The following is a 22,136-nucleotide window of genomic DNA, read 5'->3' as shown; positions in this document are numbered from 1 at the left end:
TATTAATCAACCAAAGACCCAGACAGACTTTTAATTCATTTGAAAGCCTGATGCTTAGCCTCGTCCACCCCAGCTCTGAAACTCAGAAACCAGTCTTACTTGTTATCATCTATCGTCCACCTGGACCTTACACAGAGTTTCTGTCTGATTTCTCAGACTTTATATCTAATTTAGTTCTGAGCTCAGATAAAATAATTATTGTGGGTGATTTTAACATCCATGTAGATGCTAAAAATGACAGCCTCAACATGGCATTTAATCTGTTATTAGACTCAATTGGCTTCTCTCAAAATGTAAAAGAACCCACCCACCACTTTAATCACACTCTAGATCTTGTTTTAACATATGGCATAGAAACTGAACATTTAACAGTGTTTCCTGAAAACCCTCTGCTGTCTGATCATTTCCTGATAACATTTACATTTACAATAATTGATTACACAGCAGTGGGGAGTAGACTTTATCAAAGTAGATGTCTTTCTGAAAGCACTGTAACTAAGTTTAAGAATATAATCCACCCACTGTTATCATCTTCAATGCCCTGTACCAACACAGAGCAGAGCAGCTGATGGGTTTAGATTTTATTATTGTCATTTGTATTAGGAAATATTTAACCATATATTCTTAGAGGTGTATAATCAATTGTGTAGTGATAGGTTGTGTGATCTTTAGCAGGCTACAAAGGCTTGGTGTGTATTCCATACTGGAATGCACACCTACATCCTGGGAGCATGGGAAGAGGTCGTACCTTGTCTTATTGTTTTATGGTAGGATTAACGTAGCTACGTCTGTTCTAGTCTAAGTGCTTTTTGTTTAGATGAACTGCTGGACCTCCTCACCGGGGGGGGGGGGGGGGGGGGGGGGGGGGGTCTACCCTCTTCCTGACCAAGGATGTTTGCTTGTGTGTTTTTATGACCCTTTGATCAGCAGTACCACACACACACACACACACACACACACACACACACACAGTATTCTTTGTTCACATGTATACCTATGTGAGATGCTATATGTTAATGACCCTATGCATATTCATGTAACCACAATAAAAGGAGTGCTATGGGGAGCCTGGCTGAGAGTCTGATGGTGGTCAAGTGGAGGAACGACGCTTGGCTCCAGCCAGGTCTCCCTCATGCATGAGTAAACCAGAGAACTTTGGTGCCTTGTGTCTTGCTTTTTGCTGCGTAGCAGATTGTCCTTAACGTTCCAGCGGATGGGTTCAAGCTACAAACCTATCAGCAGCTATCTGAACGCTACCCCAACAGAGGTCGATCATCTTGTTAATAATTTCACCTCCTCACTACGTACGACTCTGGATACTGTAGCTCCTGTGAAAACTAAGGTCTCTAATCAGAAGTACCTGACTCCGTGGTATAATTCTCAAACACGTAGCCTAAAGCAGATGACTCGTAATCTGGAGAGGAAATGGCGTGTCACAAATTTAGAGGATCATCATTTAGCCAGGAGAAATAGTTTGCTGCTTTATAAGAAAGCCCTCCACAAAGCCAGAACATCTTACTATTCATCACTGATTGAAGAAAATAAGAACAACCCCAGGTTTCTCTTCAGCTCTGTAGCCAGGCTGACAAACAGTCAGAGCTCTGTTGAGCCAACCATCCCTTTAACCTTAACTAGTAATGACTTCATGAACTTCTTCACAAATAAAATTTTTATCATTAGAGAAAAAATTACCAATAATCATCCCACAGATGTAATATTATCTACAGCTACTCTTAGTACCATTGATGTTAAGTTAGACTCTTTTTCTCCAATTGATCTTTCTGAGTTAACTTCAATAATTACTTCCTCCAAACCATCAACGTGTCTTTTAGACCCCATTCCTACAAAACTGCTCAAAGAAGTCCTGCCATTAATTAATTCTTCGATCTTAAATATGATCAACCTATCTCTAATAATCGGCTATGTACCACAGGCCTTCAAGCTGGCTGTAGTTAAACCTTTACTCAAAAAGCATCTCTAGACCCAGCAGTCTTAGCTAATTATAGGCCAATCTCCAACCTTCCTTTATATCAAACATCCTTGAAAGAGTAGTTGTCAAACAGCTAACAGATCATCTGCAGAGGTTTATTTGAAGAGTTTCAGTCAGGTTTCAGAGCTCATCACAGCACAGAAACAGCTTTAGTGAAGGTTACAAATGATCTTCTTATGGCCTCTGACAGTGGACTCATCTCTGTGCTTGTCCTGCTAGACCTCAGTGCAGCGTTCGATACTGTCGACCATAATATCCTATTAGAGTGATTAGAACATGCTGTAGGTATTACAGGTACTGCACTGCAGTGGTTTGTATCATATCTATCTAATAGACTCCAGTTTGTGCATGTAAATGGAGAGTCCTCTTCACACACTGAGGTTAATTATGGAGTTCCACAGGGTTCAGTGCTAGGACCAATTCTGTTTACATTATACATGCTTCCCTTAGGCAGCATCATTAGAAGACATAGCATACATTTTCACTGCTATGCAGATGACACCCAGCTCTATCTGTCCATGAAGCCAGATAACACACACCAATGAGTTAAACTGCAGGAATGTCTTAAAGACATAAAGACCTGGATGGCCGCTAACTTTCTGCTTCTTAATTCAGATCAAACTGAGGTTATTGTACTCGGCCCTGAAAAGCTTAGAAATATGGTATCTAAGCAGATTCTTACTCTGGATGGCATTACCTTGGCCTCCAGTAACGCTGTGAGGAACCTTGGAGTCATGTTTGACCAGGACATGTCCTTCAATGCACATATTAAACAAATATGTAAGACTGCTTTCTTCCATTTGTGCAACATCTCTAAAATTAGAAATATCCTGTCTCAGAGTGACGCTGAAAAACTAGTTGATGCATTTATTACTTCCAGGCTGGACGACTGTAATTCATTATTATCAGGATGTCCAAAAAAACTCCCTGAAAAGCCTTCAGCTAATCCAAAATGCTGCAGCAAGAGTCCTGACAGGGACTAGAAAGACAGAGCAGATTTCTCCTGTTTTGGCTTCCTGTTAAATCCAGAATTCAAAATCCTGCTCCTCACATAAAAGGTCTAAAATAATCAGGCCCCATCTTATCTTAATGACCTTGTAGTACCATATCACCCTATTAGAGCACTTCGCTCTCGATCTGCAGGCCTACTTGTTGTTCCTAGAGTATTTAAAAGTAGAATGGGAGGCAGAGCCTTCAGTTTTCAGGCCCCTCTTCTGTGGAACCAGCTTCCAGTTTGGATTCAGGAGACAGACACTATCTCTACTTTCAAGATTAGGCTTCAAACTTTCCTTTTTGCTAAAGCATATAGTTAGGGCTGGACCAGGTGACCCTGAATCCTCCCTTAGTTATGCTGCAATAGACGTAGGCTGCCGGGGGATTCCCATGATGCATTGAGTTTTTCCTTTCCAGTCACCTTTCTCACTCACTATGTATTACAGGGAGTGCAGAATTATTAGGCAAATGAGTATTTTGTCCACATCATCCTCTTCATGCATGTTGTCTTACTCCAAGCTGTATAGGCTCGAAAGCCTACTACCAATTAAGCATATTAGGTGATGTGCATCTCTGTAATGAGAAGGGGTGTGGTCTAATGACATCAACACCCTATATCAGGTGTGCATAATTATTAGGCAACGTCCTTTCCTTTGGCAAAATAGGTCAAAAGAAGGACTTGACAGGCTCAGAAAAGTCAAAAATAGTGAGATATCTTGCAGAGGGATGCAGCAGTCTCAAAATTGCAAAGCTTCTGAAGCGTGCTCATCGAACAATCAAGCGTTTCATTCAAAATAGTCAACAGGGTCGCAAGAAGCGTGTGGAGAAACCAAGGCGCAAAATAACTGCCCATGAACTGAGAAAAGTCAAGCGTGCAGCTGCCAAGATGCCACTTGCCACCAGTTTGGCCATATTTCAGAGCTGCAACATCACTGGAGTGCCCAAAAGCACAAGGTGTGCAATACTCAGAGACATGGCCAAGGTAAGAAAGGCTGAAAGACGACCACCACTGAACAAGACACACAAGCTGAAACGTCAAGACTGGGCCAAGAAATATCTCAAGACTGGTTTTTCTAAGGTTTTATGGACTGATGAAATGAGAGTGAGTCTTGATGGGCCAGATGGATGGGCCCGTGGCTGGATTGGTAAAGGGCAGAGAGCTCCAGTCTGACTCAGACACCAGCAAGGTGGAGGTGGAGTACTGGTTTGGGCTGGTATCATCAAAGATGAGCTTGTGGGGCCTTTTCGGGTTGAGGATGGAGTCAAGCTCAACTCCCAGTCCTACTGCCAGTTTCTGGAAGACACCTTCTTCAAGCAGTGGTACAGGAAGAAGTCTGCATCCTTCAAGAAAAACATGATTTTCATGCAGGACAATGCTCCATCACACGCGTCCAAGTACTCCACAGCGTGGCTGGCAAGAAAGGGTATAAAAGAAGAAAAACTAATGACATGGCCTCCTCGTTGACCTGATCTGAACCCCATTGAGAACCTGTGGTCCATCATCAAATGTGAGATTTACAAGGAGGGAAAACAGTACACCTCTCTGAACAGTGTCTGGGAGGCTGTGGTTGCTGCTGCACGCAATGTTGATGGTGAACAGATCAAAACACTGACAGAATCCATGGATGGCAGGCTTTTGAGTGTCCTTGCAAAGAAAGGTGGCTATATTGGTCACTGATTTGTTTTTGTTTTGTTTTTGAATGTCAGAAATGTATATTTGTGAATGTGGAGATGTTATATTGGTTTCACTGGTAAAAATAAATAATTGAAATGGGTATATATTTGTTTTTGTTAAGTTGCCTAATAATTATGCACAGTAATAGTCACCTGCACACACAGATATCCCCCTAAAATAGCTAAAACTAAAAACAAACTAAAAACTACTTCCAAGAACATTCAGCTTTGATATTAATGAGTTTCTTGGGTTCATTGAGAACATGGTTGTTGTTCAATAATAACATTATTCCTCAAAAATACAACTTGCCTAATAATTCTGCACTCCCTGTAACAGACCTCTCTGCATTGAATCATATCTGTTATTAACCTCTGTCTCTCTTCCACAGCATGTCTTTATCCTGTCTTCCTTCTCTCACCCCAACCAATCACAGCAGATGGCCCCGCCCCTCCCTGAGCCTGGTTCTGCTGGAGGTTTCTTCCTGTTAAAAGGGAGTTTTTCCTTCCCGCTGTCGCCAAAGTGCTTGCTCATAGAGGGTCATATGATTGTTGGGTTTTTCTCTGTATCTATGAAGCGCCTTGAGGTGACTTTTGTTGTGATTTGGCGCTATATAAATAAAATTGAATTGAATTAAATTGAATTGAATTTTCTCTGCAAAAGCATGCAGTTTCCTGTCAGTACTTTTTGGCACAGACTGTACTCAGAGTTGGGCCTCTCTTATCCATAAAACAATATAATCATCAAATAGGCATTCAGATTATATATTTAAATCCCAACAAGGGACAGACTGGCAGGCCAGAAACTGGCAACAGTGAAGGTGATGGCTTGGCTGAGGGCAGATGTCGGTGGAGGCGATGAGACACATCAGGTGAAAGATGCCCATCAAGGTTTTCTGTACTGTGCAATCTGCACGCCTTGGTACTGACGAGTGCTTGTTTGTGTTACAGCTGCCTTCCCAACAGCTTGAACCAGTCTGATGACTCGTGTTTCTGAAACACTCAGCTCGTCTGGCACCAACAACAATGCCACGTTCAAATTTAAATCACCTTTCTTCCTCATTCTGATGCTCAGTTTCAACCTCAGAAGGTCATCTTCATATATCTGCATACCTAAATGCATTGAACTGCAACCATGCGACTGTCTGTCGTAACAGGCAGCTGAACAGGTGTACCTAAAAGTGTCATAAACACTGTTATCCTGATCTGCTGGAGCCTGTAAAGTACAGTACTGTGATAACAAAGGTGTGTTGCGTTTTCATAGCACAAAGCAGCAATGTGTCGTTGAAATACTCAAAGTGCTCAACACATGTGTTCGCATTTCTCCACAGAAACTGAGACACAGCTTGTACTACCCCCCAAAATAATTATTAAACAGAAAAATGCACCAAGTTTAACAAGAACCTTTTTTCTTGTTTCAGCTGTGTCAAACTGAGCGTGTGCAGAGGCTTTAATAACCTGCCAGCTGTCGTGCTAGGATCATTTAGCATGATTTTTTTCAAATCATCTATCATCTCATTTAACCAGTGGATGTTTTCTTACTTTCAGTGCTGCCAACATGAATTTGCACTTTTGCATACACCCATTCAACTCTTGAACTCTATTGTGCTTTTAATCTGTTACTGGCAGATCCAGTTTGTCACTCCACAAAAAAACTCATTGTCACAGTCTGGCAGAGGCAGACTGTATGTATTATGAAAAGGACCTAAAATGCGGACACCATGAAACAAAAACTTAAATGTTAACAGAAAGCGAGCTGTTTATTAAGGCTGGTGAAAACATTACAAAACAAAAGGCAGAGGAGAAGCTAAACAATAACCTAAACTGGGAGAGCTAAGATAACATAGAAACCCAAAACATGAACCCTAACATGGACACAAAAATACCTAGAGCACAGAACCTGCAAGCATGACACAAAGGACAACAAACGACCTGACAATGACACACTGAAAACAGAGGACTTAAATACACAGGAGGTGATTAGGGGAAGTGGGAACACATGGAGGAACAGCTGACTTACATGAGCCTAATGACAGGACAAGGGAAGTGAAACTAAATACAATGAACAAAGAACACACGACTCCTTCAAAATAAAACAGGAAACATGAGACAGACAGACACATACACTGATATGCACACACTCATCCCCCCTCCCTTTCCAAATGCCTTCGACGCTTATTCCCTTCCGATGCTGCACCCTTTACCCCCCCTGTTGCTTGTCATGTGTTTCTTTGGTGTATTAAGAGTTTTTTCATGTGCAGAGGTGTTTTTTTCTGTTCTCAAACTGATCTCCCTTTTTGTTTTGTCTGGACACTAGACGTCGCACAGCTTCATCATGCAGCTCTTCAGAGCGGTACCGGGCTGATTTGGCTCCTCTGCTACAATAAAATTTGCTTTCACAACAGCTTCACTTTGTGATTTACCAGTTTACCAGCAATGTAAACTGCTGGTAAACTGTTTACCAGCAATGTCTGTAAACATATATTCAGTCTCCCACCGGTGCTGAAAGGCTCTGTTTTCAGAATCAACTTTTCTCTTCGCCATTGTGAGCAGCTAGCTTCGCAATAACTGAAGTTTGACTTGATTGATGCGGGAATGTTCCCAGGTAGCCTAGTGTTCGGCAAAGAAGGCTGCAGCACTGCATTATGGGATCTGTTGTTTGTGTGTTATTAGCACCGCATATTGCCGGGCCATACATAACAGTAATAAAAAATCTATATAAAATGATCTCGCAGGCCGGATATGAATGTATGCCGGGCCGTGTGTTGCCCACGAGCCTTGAGTTTGACACATGTGCTCTAGATGAAGACCCCGCTCAACCTCTCATTTGCATTCCTGAACAAAGGCAGCACCCTCCTGTAAAGCAGCAACCGGAGAAGATGAAATCCGAAATAACTTCGAAATAAATAACTTTGGTCTTCGTGTACAAGCTCTAGTTGGTTTGCTTAGCACCACGGGTGATCAAGGACGGACAGAACTAAATTGTGGCTCCTATGTTGATCGCCTGCTTGAACAGTTGCCTGCAGAGCATTGTAGTCGCTTTAAACGGCATGTTTATAGGAAACAAGGAGAAATGACGTATAACTTACCTTTCTTATCGTGGTTGCAAATGGAGTGCAGGTGTCAACCAAGAAAGGACAGTCCTGTTTCGTCCTTCAGCCAGCCACGAGCTGCCTGTAAGTACACCTCTCCACTTGCAACAATATTACATGGGGCAAATACATCTGATGATCCTGTACAGGCAGCACAACCCATCCTAACGATTAAGGCTACATGTGCTGCTGCTCACCTGAACACCGCATCAGTAAGTGTCCTGAGTTTATTCACAAGACAAAGGATGAGAAAATAAACCGGGTAAAGAGGAACAAACGGTTTTGGCATTGTGCTAGGACTCATCAGGCTGCAAAGTGTGATCTGAGGAAAGCATGTGTCACCTGCATGGGACGACATCTACAGATCCTGTGCGAGGTAAATCAGAGACCTAGAACTGAAATTAATCCTGTAGTGAGGACGTTGTATTTTGATATACTGTTGACTGTCCTACTGTACTATTAAAAGTTGTGAAAGTGCTCCTGTGTAATGGCATATGACATATGCAGTATTTGATGATGGCTCCCAACGTACCATGCTTCTGACATCAGCAGCTCAGCCACCTAACTGGGAAAGCTGAGAATTTGTCACTTAGACCTGTCCGTCAACATGTTGAAACTATTCAGATTTTTTCTGTAAGTTTCAGGATCTCTTCCACTGCACACCCAGAGAAACACCCGTATTCTCTCTCCAAAGGAATTACAAACATCTTCAAGGCATCTCATTATCAGCTGTTAACAAAGCAGCTCGACTACTGCTCATAGGCTCAGATCATACTCGCCTCATCACGCCTACTGCACCAGTTAGCCATGGTCCATATGGCTCTTCTGCTGTGGTCAAAACCTGCTTAGGATGGACACTCCAAGGTCCGATCACAGACTTCCAATCACAGAGCAGTTCAGCGCAAGCCCAGTGTTTGTTCACATCTTTCAGTTCAGGTGTGCTCCAGCACAACCTTGTGTCCGCTATTGGCTCTGAGTCCGTTCAACCACCTCCTACTCTACCATCAACAGTTTCCACATCGTCGCCTGCAGTTCCACCATCACCAGCTCCACCGCCTGTGGCTGCCATTCCCCCACAGGTCAGTGAACCGCCCGGTCCTGCCTCTGCCAAGCCCCGTACACTGGGCCCTGCAAAACTGCCCGATGGTCTGCAGTTATGTACATGCGGCTGCATCCCACAAAGTTGGCATTTGGACCAGCTTCATCGCCACCGCTGGCTACACGATCAGCCCCTGAACTGTTTGGCCTTATCAATTACACCTATCACATGATCTGTCTCCATCCAGAACAAACCAAAGAAGCTGCTGAGAAAAAGCTCTATCGCAAAATCTACTCCATGAGAAAAAAGGATGAGTTCAAGTGCTTCCTCACCTTTTCTCTCAGACACCACCGGAGGTAGGAAAAAAGAAAAGATGATAAGAGGGCAGAGCACATGTGGAAGAGCACAGTGGGTGAGCAAATGGTAAATGGCCTGTATTTGTATAGCGCTTTTCTAGTCCCTAAGGACCCCAAAGCGCTTTACATATCCAGTCATCCACCCATTCACACACACATTCACACACTGGTGATGGCAGCTACATTGTAGCCACAGCCACCCTGGGGCGCACTGACAGAGGCGAGGCTGCCGGACACTGGCGCCACCGGGCCCTCTGACCACCACCAGTAGGCAACGGGTGAAGTGTCTTTGCCCAAGGACACAACGGCCGAGACTGTCCAAGCCGGGGCTCGAACCGGCAACCTTCCGATTACAAGGCGAACTCCCAACTCTTGAGCCACGATCGCCCCGGGGTAGCTCACTGGAATGAGAGGGTGAGTGTATGCCGAATTTTTTTTGACTGTTGTTTCTCACACTAACTTTAACACGAGCGCCCCGGGATTAACCTGGAGGCTATTTTAGGGACTCTCTCCGTGAGTGACGTAGTTAAAGACTGTGCGAGTGGATGTGTTCAGACCTGATTTTAGATAAAATAAAGTATCATTCAAATTCCTCCGCTGTGCAAATTTGGAAAGAAATCTGAATCTTTATTATCTGAAGCATCAGGGAAAAAACCTGCACGCTCCACAGTGTGTGAAAGATGTCTGTGAGGTTGGTGTTCACTGAGTGACAGATTAGTATCAGACTAATGTCATTACACAGGAATGTTGACAGGTGAGATTCACCTGCTGATGTTCTGCCATTGTTCTTCCTGTACATGTCAGCTGAAGGTCTCATAGTGATCTGGGACTGTAAAGGACACAAAATGAAATGTCTCATGGAGGGGGGAGTCAGAGAGGCTGAGATGATCTGAGAGGAGGAGGGAGGGGGGATATACCGGACAGAGGACGATGAAGATGGAGCTGCCAGGCAGGAGGAGAAGAGATAGATGTGAGCGAAGAATCTTGGATGTAGTGAAGGAGGACATGTGGCGGGGTGGAGTGACAGAGGATGATGCTGGGATAGGAGGACAGGAGGAGGTGGAGGCAGATGATCTGCTGTGGTGACCTCTAAAGGGAGCAGGAGGAAGAAGACAACAGGTTTATAGTTTATGGGTTTATGACCAGTGACTTTGCTCACATGCGGGGTCCCTCAAGAGTCCAATCTTGGTCCACCTCTTTTTTTTCCTCTTAGAAGTAGAGGACACGCTTATGTTCCATCCATCTTATCCTTTTCAGGGTGACAGGGGCCTATCCCAGGGCTCCATGGTACACCTGGACAGGTCTCAGGCTGTTGCAGGACTAACACATAGAGACAGACAACCAGTCACACTCACATCTATGAGCAATGTAGAGTTACCAATTACAGCTTTTATTCACATGTCAGTCTAAAACAGCATCAGTGTTGAGAGTCCAGCTAACACAACTTTTAATACTCCTTTTCTATAAATTGATACGTTATCTTAAAATCCTGAAAGAGCCTCAGTTGTGCCAAAAGCCTGATTTAATGAGCAAAAATTTTGGTACATTGATGAACAGCTAGCTTACATCGTATTTCTGATTGTGCTGCTGAATAGTACTGAGCTTCTCAAGATCAGCTGAAGCAAAATGACTTCAGGAAATCAGGGGATGCAGATAAAATGCATTAAGGCTGCCACGCAGACACTGGAGAAACTCAGGTGCTGACCATAGTTCTGACCCAAGAATAAATCCGTGCGTGACTCTACGCAGGAGGTCCATCAGGTTACTGGGAATAGAAAAGTTGTGTGTTTTTTTGTTGGAGTGAAATCATGATTCCTCTTATTCCGAGTCACCCCTCTCACGTCGCCCACATTGGCTTCTTTGCTTTTTCACTGTGTCTGATGTGAGGAAAATCAGGTGAGCTGCAATGTTGGGCGTGTCGTCAGACAGGTGTTGGTGTGGGATGCACCGCAGACAGAGAGGAGGAGGAGAGAGGAAGGTTATTTATGCCTCAGCAGGTCTGGAGGTATTTTACAGCGATGGCTTTCTACAAAGTGATGTGTTTGGCTGCTGGGCTGATGCTCCTGACCCAAGGTAAGAGCTCTCTGCACACACCTGCATCAGGAACGACTCAGAGGGTGAAAACACTCAGGAGCACAGCGCTTCACTTTAAAGTGACACTGCAGGAAAAGGAGGACTGGTGGTTTATTTTAGGTTCACAGATAAACGTGATGATCTGTTTGGTTTGGAAGCAGCTGAGAGGTTTTAACTTCTTTATTTCACCTTAACTTTTGTTGGTTTATTCAGTCAGCTTTGATTGACACACATCATTTATTCATGAGGATCTAAACGTGTGACAAAGGAGGATATCACCTTAACCTGATTAAGCTTAAACATTTCAGATCAATAACTGAGTTCCAGTACATGTACATATATCGTGTTTCAGAGCTCATGATCACATGATATAATAATATAAATGTCATATATAATACATGTTTTATTTAAAAATGTTCTCCTGATTCTTCAGTAGCAGTTTTACTTTCTGTCCTGGTCAATAAAGCTTCATTCAAACTTGGCTGTGATTCAAACCTCTCATAAAAGTTTCTTTATGAGAGGTTTGAATCTTTATGTTTATTAATGATTATTTGATGGTTGTTTATAACTTTAAAACTGCTCTCTGTGCGTATGACCGCTTTCTGCAGCTGCTGTCTTCACTACATGAATCACACTAATGGCATCTGAAAAAGAAACAGAGAGGATTATTTTTAATTTCCTCCAACAATAAAAGTTTGTTTTATAAATATTTGTCAATAAAATTAAAGCTACCCCGTCATTATTTAGTGACATTAAGTGTCGAGTGTCAGATTTAGTAAATATTTTAGATCTGCTTTCATGATCATATCTCAGTCTGCACAATGTGGACTGAAATGTTGTATCACTTTAGTTAAAATTTAAAAAATGTGTGTCTTTAATATTTAATTGGAAATATATTTAAGGGGAAAGCTGGCTGTCTTATTTCTTTAATTCAGTCATTCATGGGATTATTAGCTGCAGCTTAACCGACTGAGACGTTTCAAAAGGATGTTTGATCTCTGAGCTTTGGAGACGTTTTTTAAATGAAAAGTGTGACGGCGTGCGCAGCAGTTTGTCGTGCCAGTTAAAGATGTGATAACAGGTTTCATTCATCATAGCTCAGTGCAGGAAGTGCGTTAGATTCTGAGAAGGTGCCGCATCATTTGTGTCCAAACTACGGTGAGGAAAGACCTTTTCTATGAAATGATGGAGGGTGGAAGATGAAAATACTGTGTGTGCAGCCCAGACCAACACACACACACACACACACACACACACACAGATCAGGAAACTCTTTCGAGACAAACAGCACGATAACGATCCTCTCAGAAATGGAGGTAAAACCAGTCTATAGAACGAAAACATTAACAGTGTAAAAGGTAACCCCGCACACACACACACACACACACACACACACACACACACACACACACACACACACACACACACACACACACACACACACACACACAAACTACCTACAAAGATAGTCTAAGGAGCTTAGAAAGAAAAGCGTCTGGACTTCTTTAAGTTGCTTGAAGACGTTTCACCTTCATCCGAGAAGCTTCTTCAGTTCTAAGGTCAAATGGTGGAGAGTCCCAGATTTAAACCCAGTGGGAGTTTCCCCCCAAAGAGGGACAAAGGACCCCCTGATGATCCTCTACCTAATCACATGAGTTAAGGTGTAAAAACGGGTGTGGGTCCCAATCAGCCAGGGTTTCGGGTGAGCTCATTGTGAAACCTGGCCCCACCCTATCATGTGATTTCCTGAGGTCAGATGGCCCAGGATGTGAGTGGGCGTTAAGGCGTCTGGGGACGCTCCAACTGGTAGAGGATCATCAGGGGGTCCTTTGTCCCTCTGTGGGGGGTTACTCCCACTGGGTTTAAATCTGGGACTCTCCACCATTTGACCTTAGAACTGAAGACGCTTCTCGGATGAAGGTGAAACGTCTTCAAGCAACTCAAAGAAGTCCAGACGCTTTTCTTTCTAAGCTCCTTAGACTATGATGACCTGGATGACTGAGAACATTCACAGACATACCTACAAAGATTGCGTTTAACAGATGGATGAAGCTGCCCACTGGCGTCATTGACTGCTTTGCTCGGTCAATGATTAGTTGGAATTATTGGAATGGAGTCCAGTGGGTGCCGTCATCCGTCTGTTAATGAAGAAATACCACAAATGTAAAACTAATGGAGTAAACAACACATACAGTACATATAAATATATATGAATATGTATACAAGTTGAAAATTTCCCAAAATACATTCAATTAATTAACAGGTGGCAGCATAAACAAAGCTGGTCACATAATCAAGATTTTAAAGGGTCTGTTAGTAGAGTCGCCTCACAGCAGCCGTGCTATTGGTCAGATGATGTCATTAAAATTCTCCAACATGGGGACTGACTCACTGCTACAGCCACTACTGGAGCTTCTGCTGGATGCTTATAGCTAACCACAGACAATCAACTTTCCCACTATTATTAACGACAGTGAACTAATCACAGAACAATGAATGGAGATCTTTTGTTTTAAAATGGTTTGTTTTCTGTGTTTCAGAGTCTGAGTCACAGCTGGATGGTAAGAAAAAGCTTCTTTGTGTAATGATTTAGTTTTATGTGTAATAAATCTTTAGTTTCATATGAATATTAGTTTGTGAGTGAACTGTAGACTCCAGGATCACTGTGTCCTCACTCAGCAGTTTGTAGTGCTGAGAGTTTACAGCTCCTACAGTAATGCTCACTCTGTGTTTTAATGTCGGTCTTCAGTTTGTGGTAAGGCGTCTCTGAACACCAGGATTGTAGGAGGACAGGTGGCCCCTGTTGGCAGCTGGCCCTGGCAGGTCAGTCTGCAAACATCTGGGTCCCACTTCTGTGGAGGATCCCTCATTAACAGTCAGTGGGTGCTGACTGCTGCTCACTGCTTTGAAATGTGAGTAATGAGGCTGAAGCTGCACTCTAAACATGATTTAAGGAAATTATGGAGGGTCCTAATCTGGGGGCTGAGGGTGGTAACAGGATAAATATTTAACAGGGCAGGAAGTCAAACTTTATATATGTTTTCTCGTCTATAACAATTGTAACAACTGTGCACTGTTCGTGTCGCTCCTGATGATCTCAGCAGTACTCCAACCGGTCTGACTGTGAATCTGGGCCTTCAGAGTCTACAGGGATCTAATCCCAATGCAGTGTCTCGGACAGTAACACAGATCATCAAACATCCAAACTACAACTCTGGTACCAACGACAACGACGTCTGCCTCCTGCAGCTCTCCTCACCGGTGACTTTCAGCAGCTACATTTCTCCCGTCTGCCTGGCAGCTTCAGACAGCATCTTCTACAGCGGTGTTAACAGCTGGGTCACCGGCTGGGGCAACATTGGAAGGGGAGGTGGGTCACTGGTTAGAACAGATTAATATTGTCTGAGGATGACAGGAAACAAACAGCTTCTCCAAAGTATCCATAAAGGAGCCTTTGTCTGCTTATTTTATGATTCTGTTGCTGAAGAGAAGCCTAAATGTTTCAGAAACTATGATTTATGAATTTATTCAAGGTTCAAGGTTCTTTATTTGACACATGCATAGTTATACAAGTATAACACACAGTGAAATGTAGCCTGACACGCATCTCGACATGTGCAAAAACTTTAGGGGGGGGTGTAGAGGAAGAATGTATATATATATATATATATATATATATACATTGTGCATGTGCAGTAGTAGCAGCAAGCAGGTGAATTCTGTACATTAATATGAATAGACATCTGACTATTTTACAGGATAGACAATATCAACATATTTAAAATTAAAGGAATTGAAATGTACATTGTGCTTGGGTTTAGTGTCTGGAAGAGTCCTGTCTCAGTCAGTTATAGATGATGTGAGAGGGCGGGTGTGTGTGTTTAGGGCACGGATGGCTTGGGGATAGAAGCTCCTCTTGAGTCTCTCTGTCCTTGCCCGGATGATGAGGAACCTTCTACCAGATTGCAGAAGTTGGAACAGTTTGTTGCCAGGATGGGACGGGTCCTTCAGTATCTGCGCTGCTCTAGTCCGGCATCTCCTGGTGTAGGTGTCCTGAAGCGGGGGGAGAGCAATCCTGCAGCAGCGTTCTGCTGTACGGATCACTCTCTGGAGAGCTTTTTGGTCCTTCACACAGCTGTTCCCAAACCACGATGTCATGTTCTGTGTGAGGATGCTCTCCACAGCGCCTGTATAGAAAATCCTGAGGATCTTTGGAGAGACCCTGAACTTCCTCAGTTGTCGTAGGTGATACAGGCGCTGCCTAGCCTTTTTGGTCTGGACCTGAATGTGGGGAGCCCATGTCAGGTCTGAGGAGATGTGGACACCAAGATACTTGAAGGACTGCACCCTCTCCACTGGAGCTCCATTGATGATAATGGGCTTGTAGTCTCTGTGCTGACCCCTTCTGAAGTCCACCACCAGCTCCTTGGTCTTGCTGACGTTCAGCTGGAGGTGGTTGTCCTGGCACCACGATGCCAGATTCTTCACTTCATCCATGTAGGCCGCCTCATCGTTGTTGGAGATGGCACCCAACACCACTGTGTCGTCAGCAAACTTCACAATGGTGTTGGAGCCGTGGGTGGCCACACAGTCTGAAGTGTAGAGGGAGTAGAGCAGTGGCGAGAGGACACATCCCTGAGGTGCTCCTGTGTTGATGGTGATGCTGTTGGAGAAGCACCTGCCCACCCTCACCACCTGAGTTCTGCCAGTGAGGAAGTCCAACACCCATGCACACAGACGGCTGTTAAGTCCCAGATCCCTCAGCTTTGTGAACAGTCTGCAGGGCACTATTGTGTTAAACGCTGAACTGTAATCAACAAACAGCATTCGCACATAGTTACCCTGTTTCTTGTCCACGTGGCTGAGAGTGGTGTGTAGGACGTGGGCGATGGCATCCTCTGTGGATCTGTTGGATCTGTAGGCGAACTGCAGCGGATCTGTGGTGTCTGGGATGGAGGAGGAGATGATGTTCTTCAGCAGCCTCTCAAACACCTTCATTACTACCGAGGTCAGTGCAACTGGCCGGTAATCGTTCAGGGATGAGGGTTTGCTGTTCTTGGGCACAGGGATGATGGTGGATCTTTTGAAGCATGTGGGGACCACAGACTTCGCCAGGGACTCGTTGAAGATGTAAGTGAACACACCTGCTAGCTGGTCAGCACAGCAGCGCAGCAGACGGCCGGTGTTGCCGCCTGGCCCCGCCGCTTTCCTTGTGTTCACTCTCCTCAGTGCCGCTCGGACGTCACGCTCCGCGATGCTGGTCACCGGTCTCTCGCTGATGACGTCACTGTCCTCGAAAAGTCAAAAATTCACCAAGTTTCTGAGCCAACCTCAAAGGAAATGTTTGTAAAAAAGAAACTGGTCTCATGCAGTTTCGTTTTTGATGATAAACCTGTGCGCGTGGAGGGGAAACAGACTTTATAAACACTAAAAGAAACATGGACTGAATTATTTGGGAAATGTCTGAAGCATCAAAGATAGAGATACGAACCAAATGTCAAAAACACTTTAAAAACTGATTGTGCATATTTTTTTACTTTTAATCAGATTTTTCTGGTGGTTCAATATATACAGCTTTCTGTCATGTGACCACTGAAAGTTGGAAATCCTTTGAGTTAAAACTTATTCACCACCAGAATAAATGCCTGGAAGTGGAACGATGCTTTGTTTACTGTTCAGGTTTCTACCTTTAATCTGTCACACGCTGTTTATTAAACAGATTTTGTTTTTTTACCCCTTCAGTGCCCCTTCCTTCTCCACAAAACCTGATGGAGGTGGAGGTTCCTGTTGTGGGAAACAGGCAGTGTAACTGTAACTATGGAGTGGGATCAATCACTGACAACATGATCTGTGCCGGGTTAAGTGCAGGAGGAAAGGACTCCTGTCAGGTGATTGTTGTTACCTGTGTTTGGCACATTTTCACCTTCTAGAGTTTCTTCTCCTCAGCTAACAGTAAATGTTTCTGCTCTCAAAGGGGGATTCAGGAGGTCCAATGGTGATCAAGCAGAGCGGTCGCTGGATTCAGGCGGGAGTCGTCAGTTTTGGGAATGGTTGCGCCTTGCCTAATTTTCCAGGAGTCTACGCCAGAGTATCCCAGTACCAGACTTGGCTCAACAGCCAGATCTCCTCCAACCAGCCGGGCTTCATGACGTTCACGTCCACTGGGACCAACAGTGACCTCAGTGTCTCCTGCACAGGACTGCCACCAGTGCCAACCACCACACCTACTAACACCACCACCACCACCACCACTACAACCCCCACACTTCCAACAACCACCAATCATCCAACAACCACAACCCCCCCAGCAACCCCCGCCACACCTACAAATACAATACTTCCAACAACCACGCTGCATCTGACCACTGCCCAACGTGAGGACCCATCATGACAATACTTTATTAAAGAAAACATTCTAACCTTGAGTCTATTATACACTACATGAACTTGAACTGATGGGTTCATGTGGTTAAAGTTTTTAAGATTTCTTTGTGTTTGCCTCTGGTTTTGTCCTCAGCTGTAGTCTGTGGACAAGCTCCGAGGAATTCACACATTTTCGGGGGAACCTTGCTTGCGTCTGTGGGCTCGTGGCCGTGGATGGCGAGCCTGCAGAAAAATGGAAATCACGTGTGTGGTGGGACTCTGGTAGCCTTGGACTCTGTGCTGAGTGACGCCAGCTGTTTCTCAAGGTGAGTTGGAGCTGTAGTTTGGCCGGATGATCATACAGTTAATTTGCCTCGGACTAGGAAATATTCAGTAAATCTGAAGGCTGTTTAGATTTTTCAGTCATGATGGCACTCTGGCCCTAATAGGCCACATTTTTTTTCTGTGGTGTACTTCATTTCCTGGTAATTTAATTCTTTAAACTGCATAGATGGTTTAGGTACCATAGTGTACATTTATAAAAGATGACCCCAGTATCTTGGTGAGGCGTGTAATAGGACACACATTAAGAAGTTGCACTAATAATAATAATAATAATAATAATGGATTGCATTTATATAGCGCTTTTCGAGACCCTTAAAGCGCTTTACAATGCCACTATTCATTCACTCTCACATTCACACACTGGTGGAGGCAGCTACAGTTGTAGCCACAGCTGCCCTGGGGCAGACTGGTTAGAAGACGAACTGCCAACTCTTTGAGCCACGACCGCACTAAGCTGTTTCAAGCCAGCATGAAAATAATTACAGGAAAGGATTTAAACAGACACATTTACATGTAAATACATATTAGCCACCTAGCTACACACCTTCCTTGGTTGCTCATAACTTTTCTCTTTTTGGCAGTGCTCTCCCTGGTAGTACTGCAGCTTCTGCACGTGTCTATTACACACTTTGGTGGGATGTTGGTTAAAATTTTTAAAGATCTGCTGGGGATTAGACATTTTTCATGATGCTATTGATTGATAGAGCTCATAGTGAGCAGTAGACTCATTTACTTATTCAAAATCTAATTCAACAGATTTTATTTAATATATATATATATATATATATATATATATATATATATATATATATATATATATATATATATATATGGCGTAAATCTTTTTAAAACTGAACATGTCCTCATTCTTACAACTGATTCAGCGTGTTGTGGTCCATTTCATGGCAGCATTTTCTGGAGACTTCTTTCTCAAACAAACTATGTCTAACCGGTGTTTTGCCAGTGGTTACGGTGGATCGGCAAGCCACACTTTAACCCCTCCCAGCCTTGTTCTTGAGGTAATGTCACACCTGTGGTCATGGATGCTGCTCTGCTCTGCATGGAGTTCATGAAGTTAAATATATACCTCTTTAATTAGAACCAGGCCTGAATGTCACCAGGTTCAAATCTGTAAAACTTGGGTCCCATGAAGTTGAGCGTAAAGGTGTAGATCTTGTTTGAAGCTGATGAAGTTTATGTTTGTGTGCTTCGTTCCTCCCACAGCTCCCCTGTAGCGTCCGAGTGGACTGTCGTGTTGGGGCGTCTGAAGCTAAATGGATCCAACCCCTTTGAGGTGACGCTGAATGTGACAAATATCACTCTGAGCAACACGACCGGGACCAACATAGCCATCCTCCGTCTATCTGCCCAGCCCACCCTGACCGACTACATCCAGCCCATCTGCTTGGACAACGGGAGAACCTTCGCCGAGGGCTTGGCGTGCTGGGCGGCCGGTTGGAGTCCTGGAAGAGGAGGAGGTGAGTCAGCAACATGAAGGCTGACAGAGTTCTGCCCAGACTCTGCACCAGTCCATCTCTCAGATTACACATGTGGACCACTGCACTTACAGTTTCTTTAGTCAAACATCAGGATTTTCTTATCTTTCATGATGTTAGCTGAGGAAGTTATGCAGCAGTTTCAGACCTCGGTGGTAAACTGTGGGAACTCATCATCGAGTGAGAGCATCTGTACAGACGTGTTTGCACTGCAGCAGGTAAATGACTGGATTCTTCTTCTTATAACACTGTCTGCTGACATGTTGTTTAATTTGGATTTAGCTGTTTATTACAGTCACATGTTGAATTTGGATAGTTCATCATCTTGAGTTTCCAGAGTGCTTACAATCTTTAGAAACATGTAAGAAGTTCCAGCTCTGAAATTTCAGTTTTCATTTTTGGCCAGTTAGATTTAATTTAAGAGTGTCTCTGTATCTTTGTTTTAAACCTTTAAAAAACATTATTAGAGGGAAAAACATGGCAACCAAATAATATTAGATATGATTTTCTGATTTTAAATTGAATTCCCGTCTCTTTGTTCAGGGTGATTCTGGCGGCCCGCTGATGTGTAAGCAGGGCGGCTCTTGGTTCCAGGCGGTCGTGTTAACAGCTCCAAGCTCCTCTGCCAGGAGGAGACGAAGCTCAGTCATGACCTTCACCAGAGTGAGCTCCTTTGACTCCTTCCTGACGAAGACGCTGGGGACACTCTTGTCTCCAGCCTCCAACACCACCATCACTAACCCCACCAATGTCTCCGTCACCACCACCACCATGGCCACCACAACTCGCTCGAATTGTTTGTTTGACAGCAGCGAGGGTCGTCCTGCTCACTCCTTCATCTTTGTCTTCATCCATCTCCTCAGCCTCGCCTTTTGTCTCCAGCTCTGCCTTTAGAGAACCCAAACTTGATTCACATGATGTGATGGACACAGATGAATGTGAACAAGCTTGACTTTGAGACTTTACAGGCTTAAAACTTTGTCTGCTAATCTTTGAGTTTATTTGTAACTGGTTATCTAAGAGTTCAGTGGTGAAGCTGTGGAGGATCAAATTGGACGTGAAATTCTACTTGATGAATTATCATCACAATTAGAAGTGGCTGTCAAGTCCGTCTCAGGGCCTTTCTCAGAGCCAGAATTACAGACCATGTACATGCTAACATGGGCACTCCATCGTGGATGTTCAAGGCTTGGGAAATCTTTTTGTAGCCTAAGCCTGCCTTAAATTTCTCAATAACTTTATCCCTGACCTGTCTGGTGTGTTCTTTGGACTTCATGGTGTTGTTGCTCCCAATATTCTCTTAGACAACCTCTGAGCCGTCACAGAGCAGCTGTATTTGTACTGACATTAGGTTACACACAGGTGCACTTTATTTAGTCATTAGCACTCATCAGGCAACGTCTATGTGCAACTGACTGCACTCAGACCAAAGGGGCTGAATAATTACGCACACCCCACTTTGCAGTTATTTATTTGTAGAAAATGTTTGGAATCATGTATGATTTTCGTTCCACTTCTCACGTGTGCACCACTTTGTGTTGGTCTTTCACGTGGAATTCCAATAAAATTGATTCATGTTTGTGGCTGTAATGTGACAAAATGTGGGAAAGTTCAAGGGGGCCGAATACTTTTGTAAGCCACTGTATGTTCTTGGCAGCTGAGACCCCGCTTTACGAAAGGAGTTACAAATTGGAAGAATTTTGAAAAAATAGATGCTAACCCGCACCCAGAAATAAGCGGAGCACCTGAGAACCCGGGCATGCCATTACCAAACTCTGAGATGATATATTCCACCAGATGAAAATTCAGACTTTTTCTGAATTGGGTTATATTTGAGAAAAATATCAAATTCAATACGTCTAAGGCAGGCATCATCAATCTGTGATCTCAGCATGTTAGGATCCTCATAAAAACCATAAAAAAATATTTTTTGCTTATCAACATCAGCGGGCTTCTGCTCTGCATCACTCTTTTTCCTCCATTCAAAGTATGCCATATCATTTGGAAGATTGAACCATGTATAGGGATAGGAAATTTTAATGACAGCCACCTCCCAGGGCCCATCGAGATAGAGATACTGGGCGAGATCCTCACGGAAACTGCTACTCGTGTTATTTTTAAATACATTTAGGCTAGCGTTTGAAGGTAGTGTTACGTAAAAGCCTTGAGACCTGAGAGTCATGTCACCAGCATGAAATGAGGTGGAAGGTTTTTATTTTAGGTTTTTAAGGTCACTGGCTTTAATCCAGCTATTAAACTTTTCAGGCCAGTTTCCCCATTTGACAGGAAATACATTTGCCCCCTCTGTTTACGTTTTGTCAGAATGCTCTCTATATGATACAGCTTACCCACAACCACATTGATTTTCTGTGGCTCATGCTCGTAAAAACCACAGATAATTAGTTCCCCATCGTAATCTTTGATTTTACAAACCGGAGGATCCCTAGGTATGCATTGGTCTATAGTGAATATTTCATCCGTGAAAGTCTGTTCATAGCGTTTATCAAACACACCTCTAACTTGAGACAATCTCACGTGATCTCCCTTTTTAAATTTCGTGAGCTTATTTCTGGAACAAATAGAAAAAGTGCCATACATTCGGCGCCAGCTGCGGTCTCAAGGCTGGAGCCCAACAAAAACACCCTGATAACGACTGTTTAGTCTGTACCTTCTCATTCCATGCAAGGCCACCTGGGTTGGCTGGAAGACTGTTTTTAC

At 43.7% G+C, this 22,136-nt stretch overlaps 1 protein-coding gene across 1 annotated transcript in view; it reads left to right on the top strand.

Moving 5' to 3' along the window:
• The first annotated feature begins 10,930 nt into the window (after positions 1-10,930).
• LOC113021430 (transmembrane protease serine 9-like) overlaps positions 10,931-22,136 on the top strand; it is a 40,607-nt gene continuing 29,401 nt past the window's right edge. Inside the window, exons 1-10 of the mRNA XM_080300660.1 lie at positions 10,931-11,214; positions 13,755-13,775; positions 13,964-14,126; positions 14,316-14,584; positions 16,957-17,102; positions 17,189-17,588; positions 17,732-17,903; positions 19,147-19,400; positions 19,539-19,636; positions 19,962-20,309. Coding sequence (XP_080156786.1) covers positions 11,127-11,214; positions 13,755-13,775; positions 13,964-14,126; positions 14,316-14,584; positions 16,957-17,102; positions 17,189-17,588; positions 17,732-17,903; positions 19,147-19,400; positions 19,539-19,636; positions 19,962-20,309 — 1,959 coding nt within the window. The 5' untranslated portion in view covers positions 10,931-11,126. The remainder of the gene's footprint in view (positions 11,215-13,754; positions 13,776-13,963; positions 14,127-14,315; positions 14,585-16,956; positions 17,103-17,188; positions 17,589-17,731; positions 17,904-19,146; positions 19,401-19,538; positions 19,637-19,961; positions 20,310-22,136) is intronic.

This window comes from Astatotilapia calliptera, chromosome 4 (assembly GCF_964374335.1).
Source record: "Astatotilapia calliptera chromosome 4, fAstCal68.1, whole genome shotgun sequence".
NCBI lineage: Eukaryota > Metazoa > Chordata > Actinopteri > Cichliformes > Cichlidae > Astatotilapia > Astatotilapia calliptera.
The sequence above is the reverse complement of the archived record's forward strand: the minus strand, read 5'-3'. Positions and strand labels throughout refer to the sequence as shown.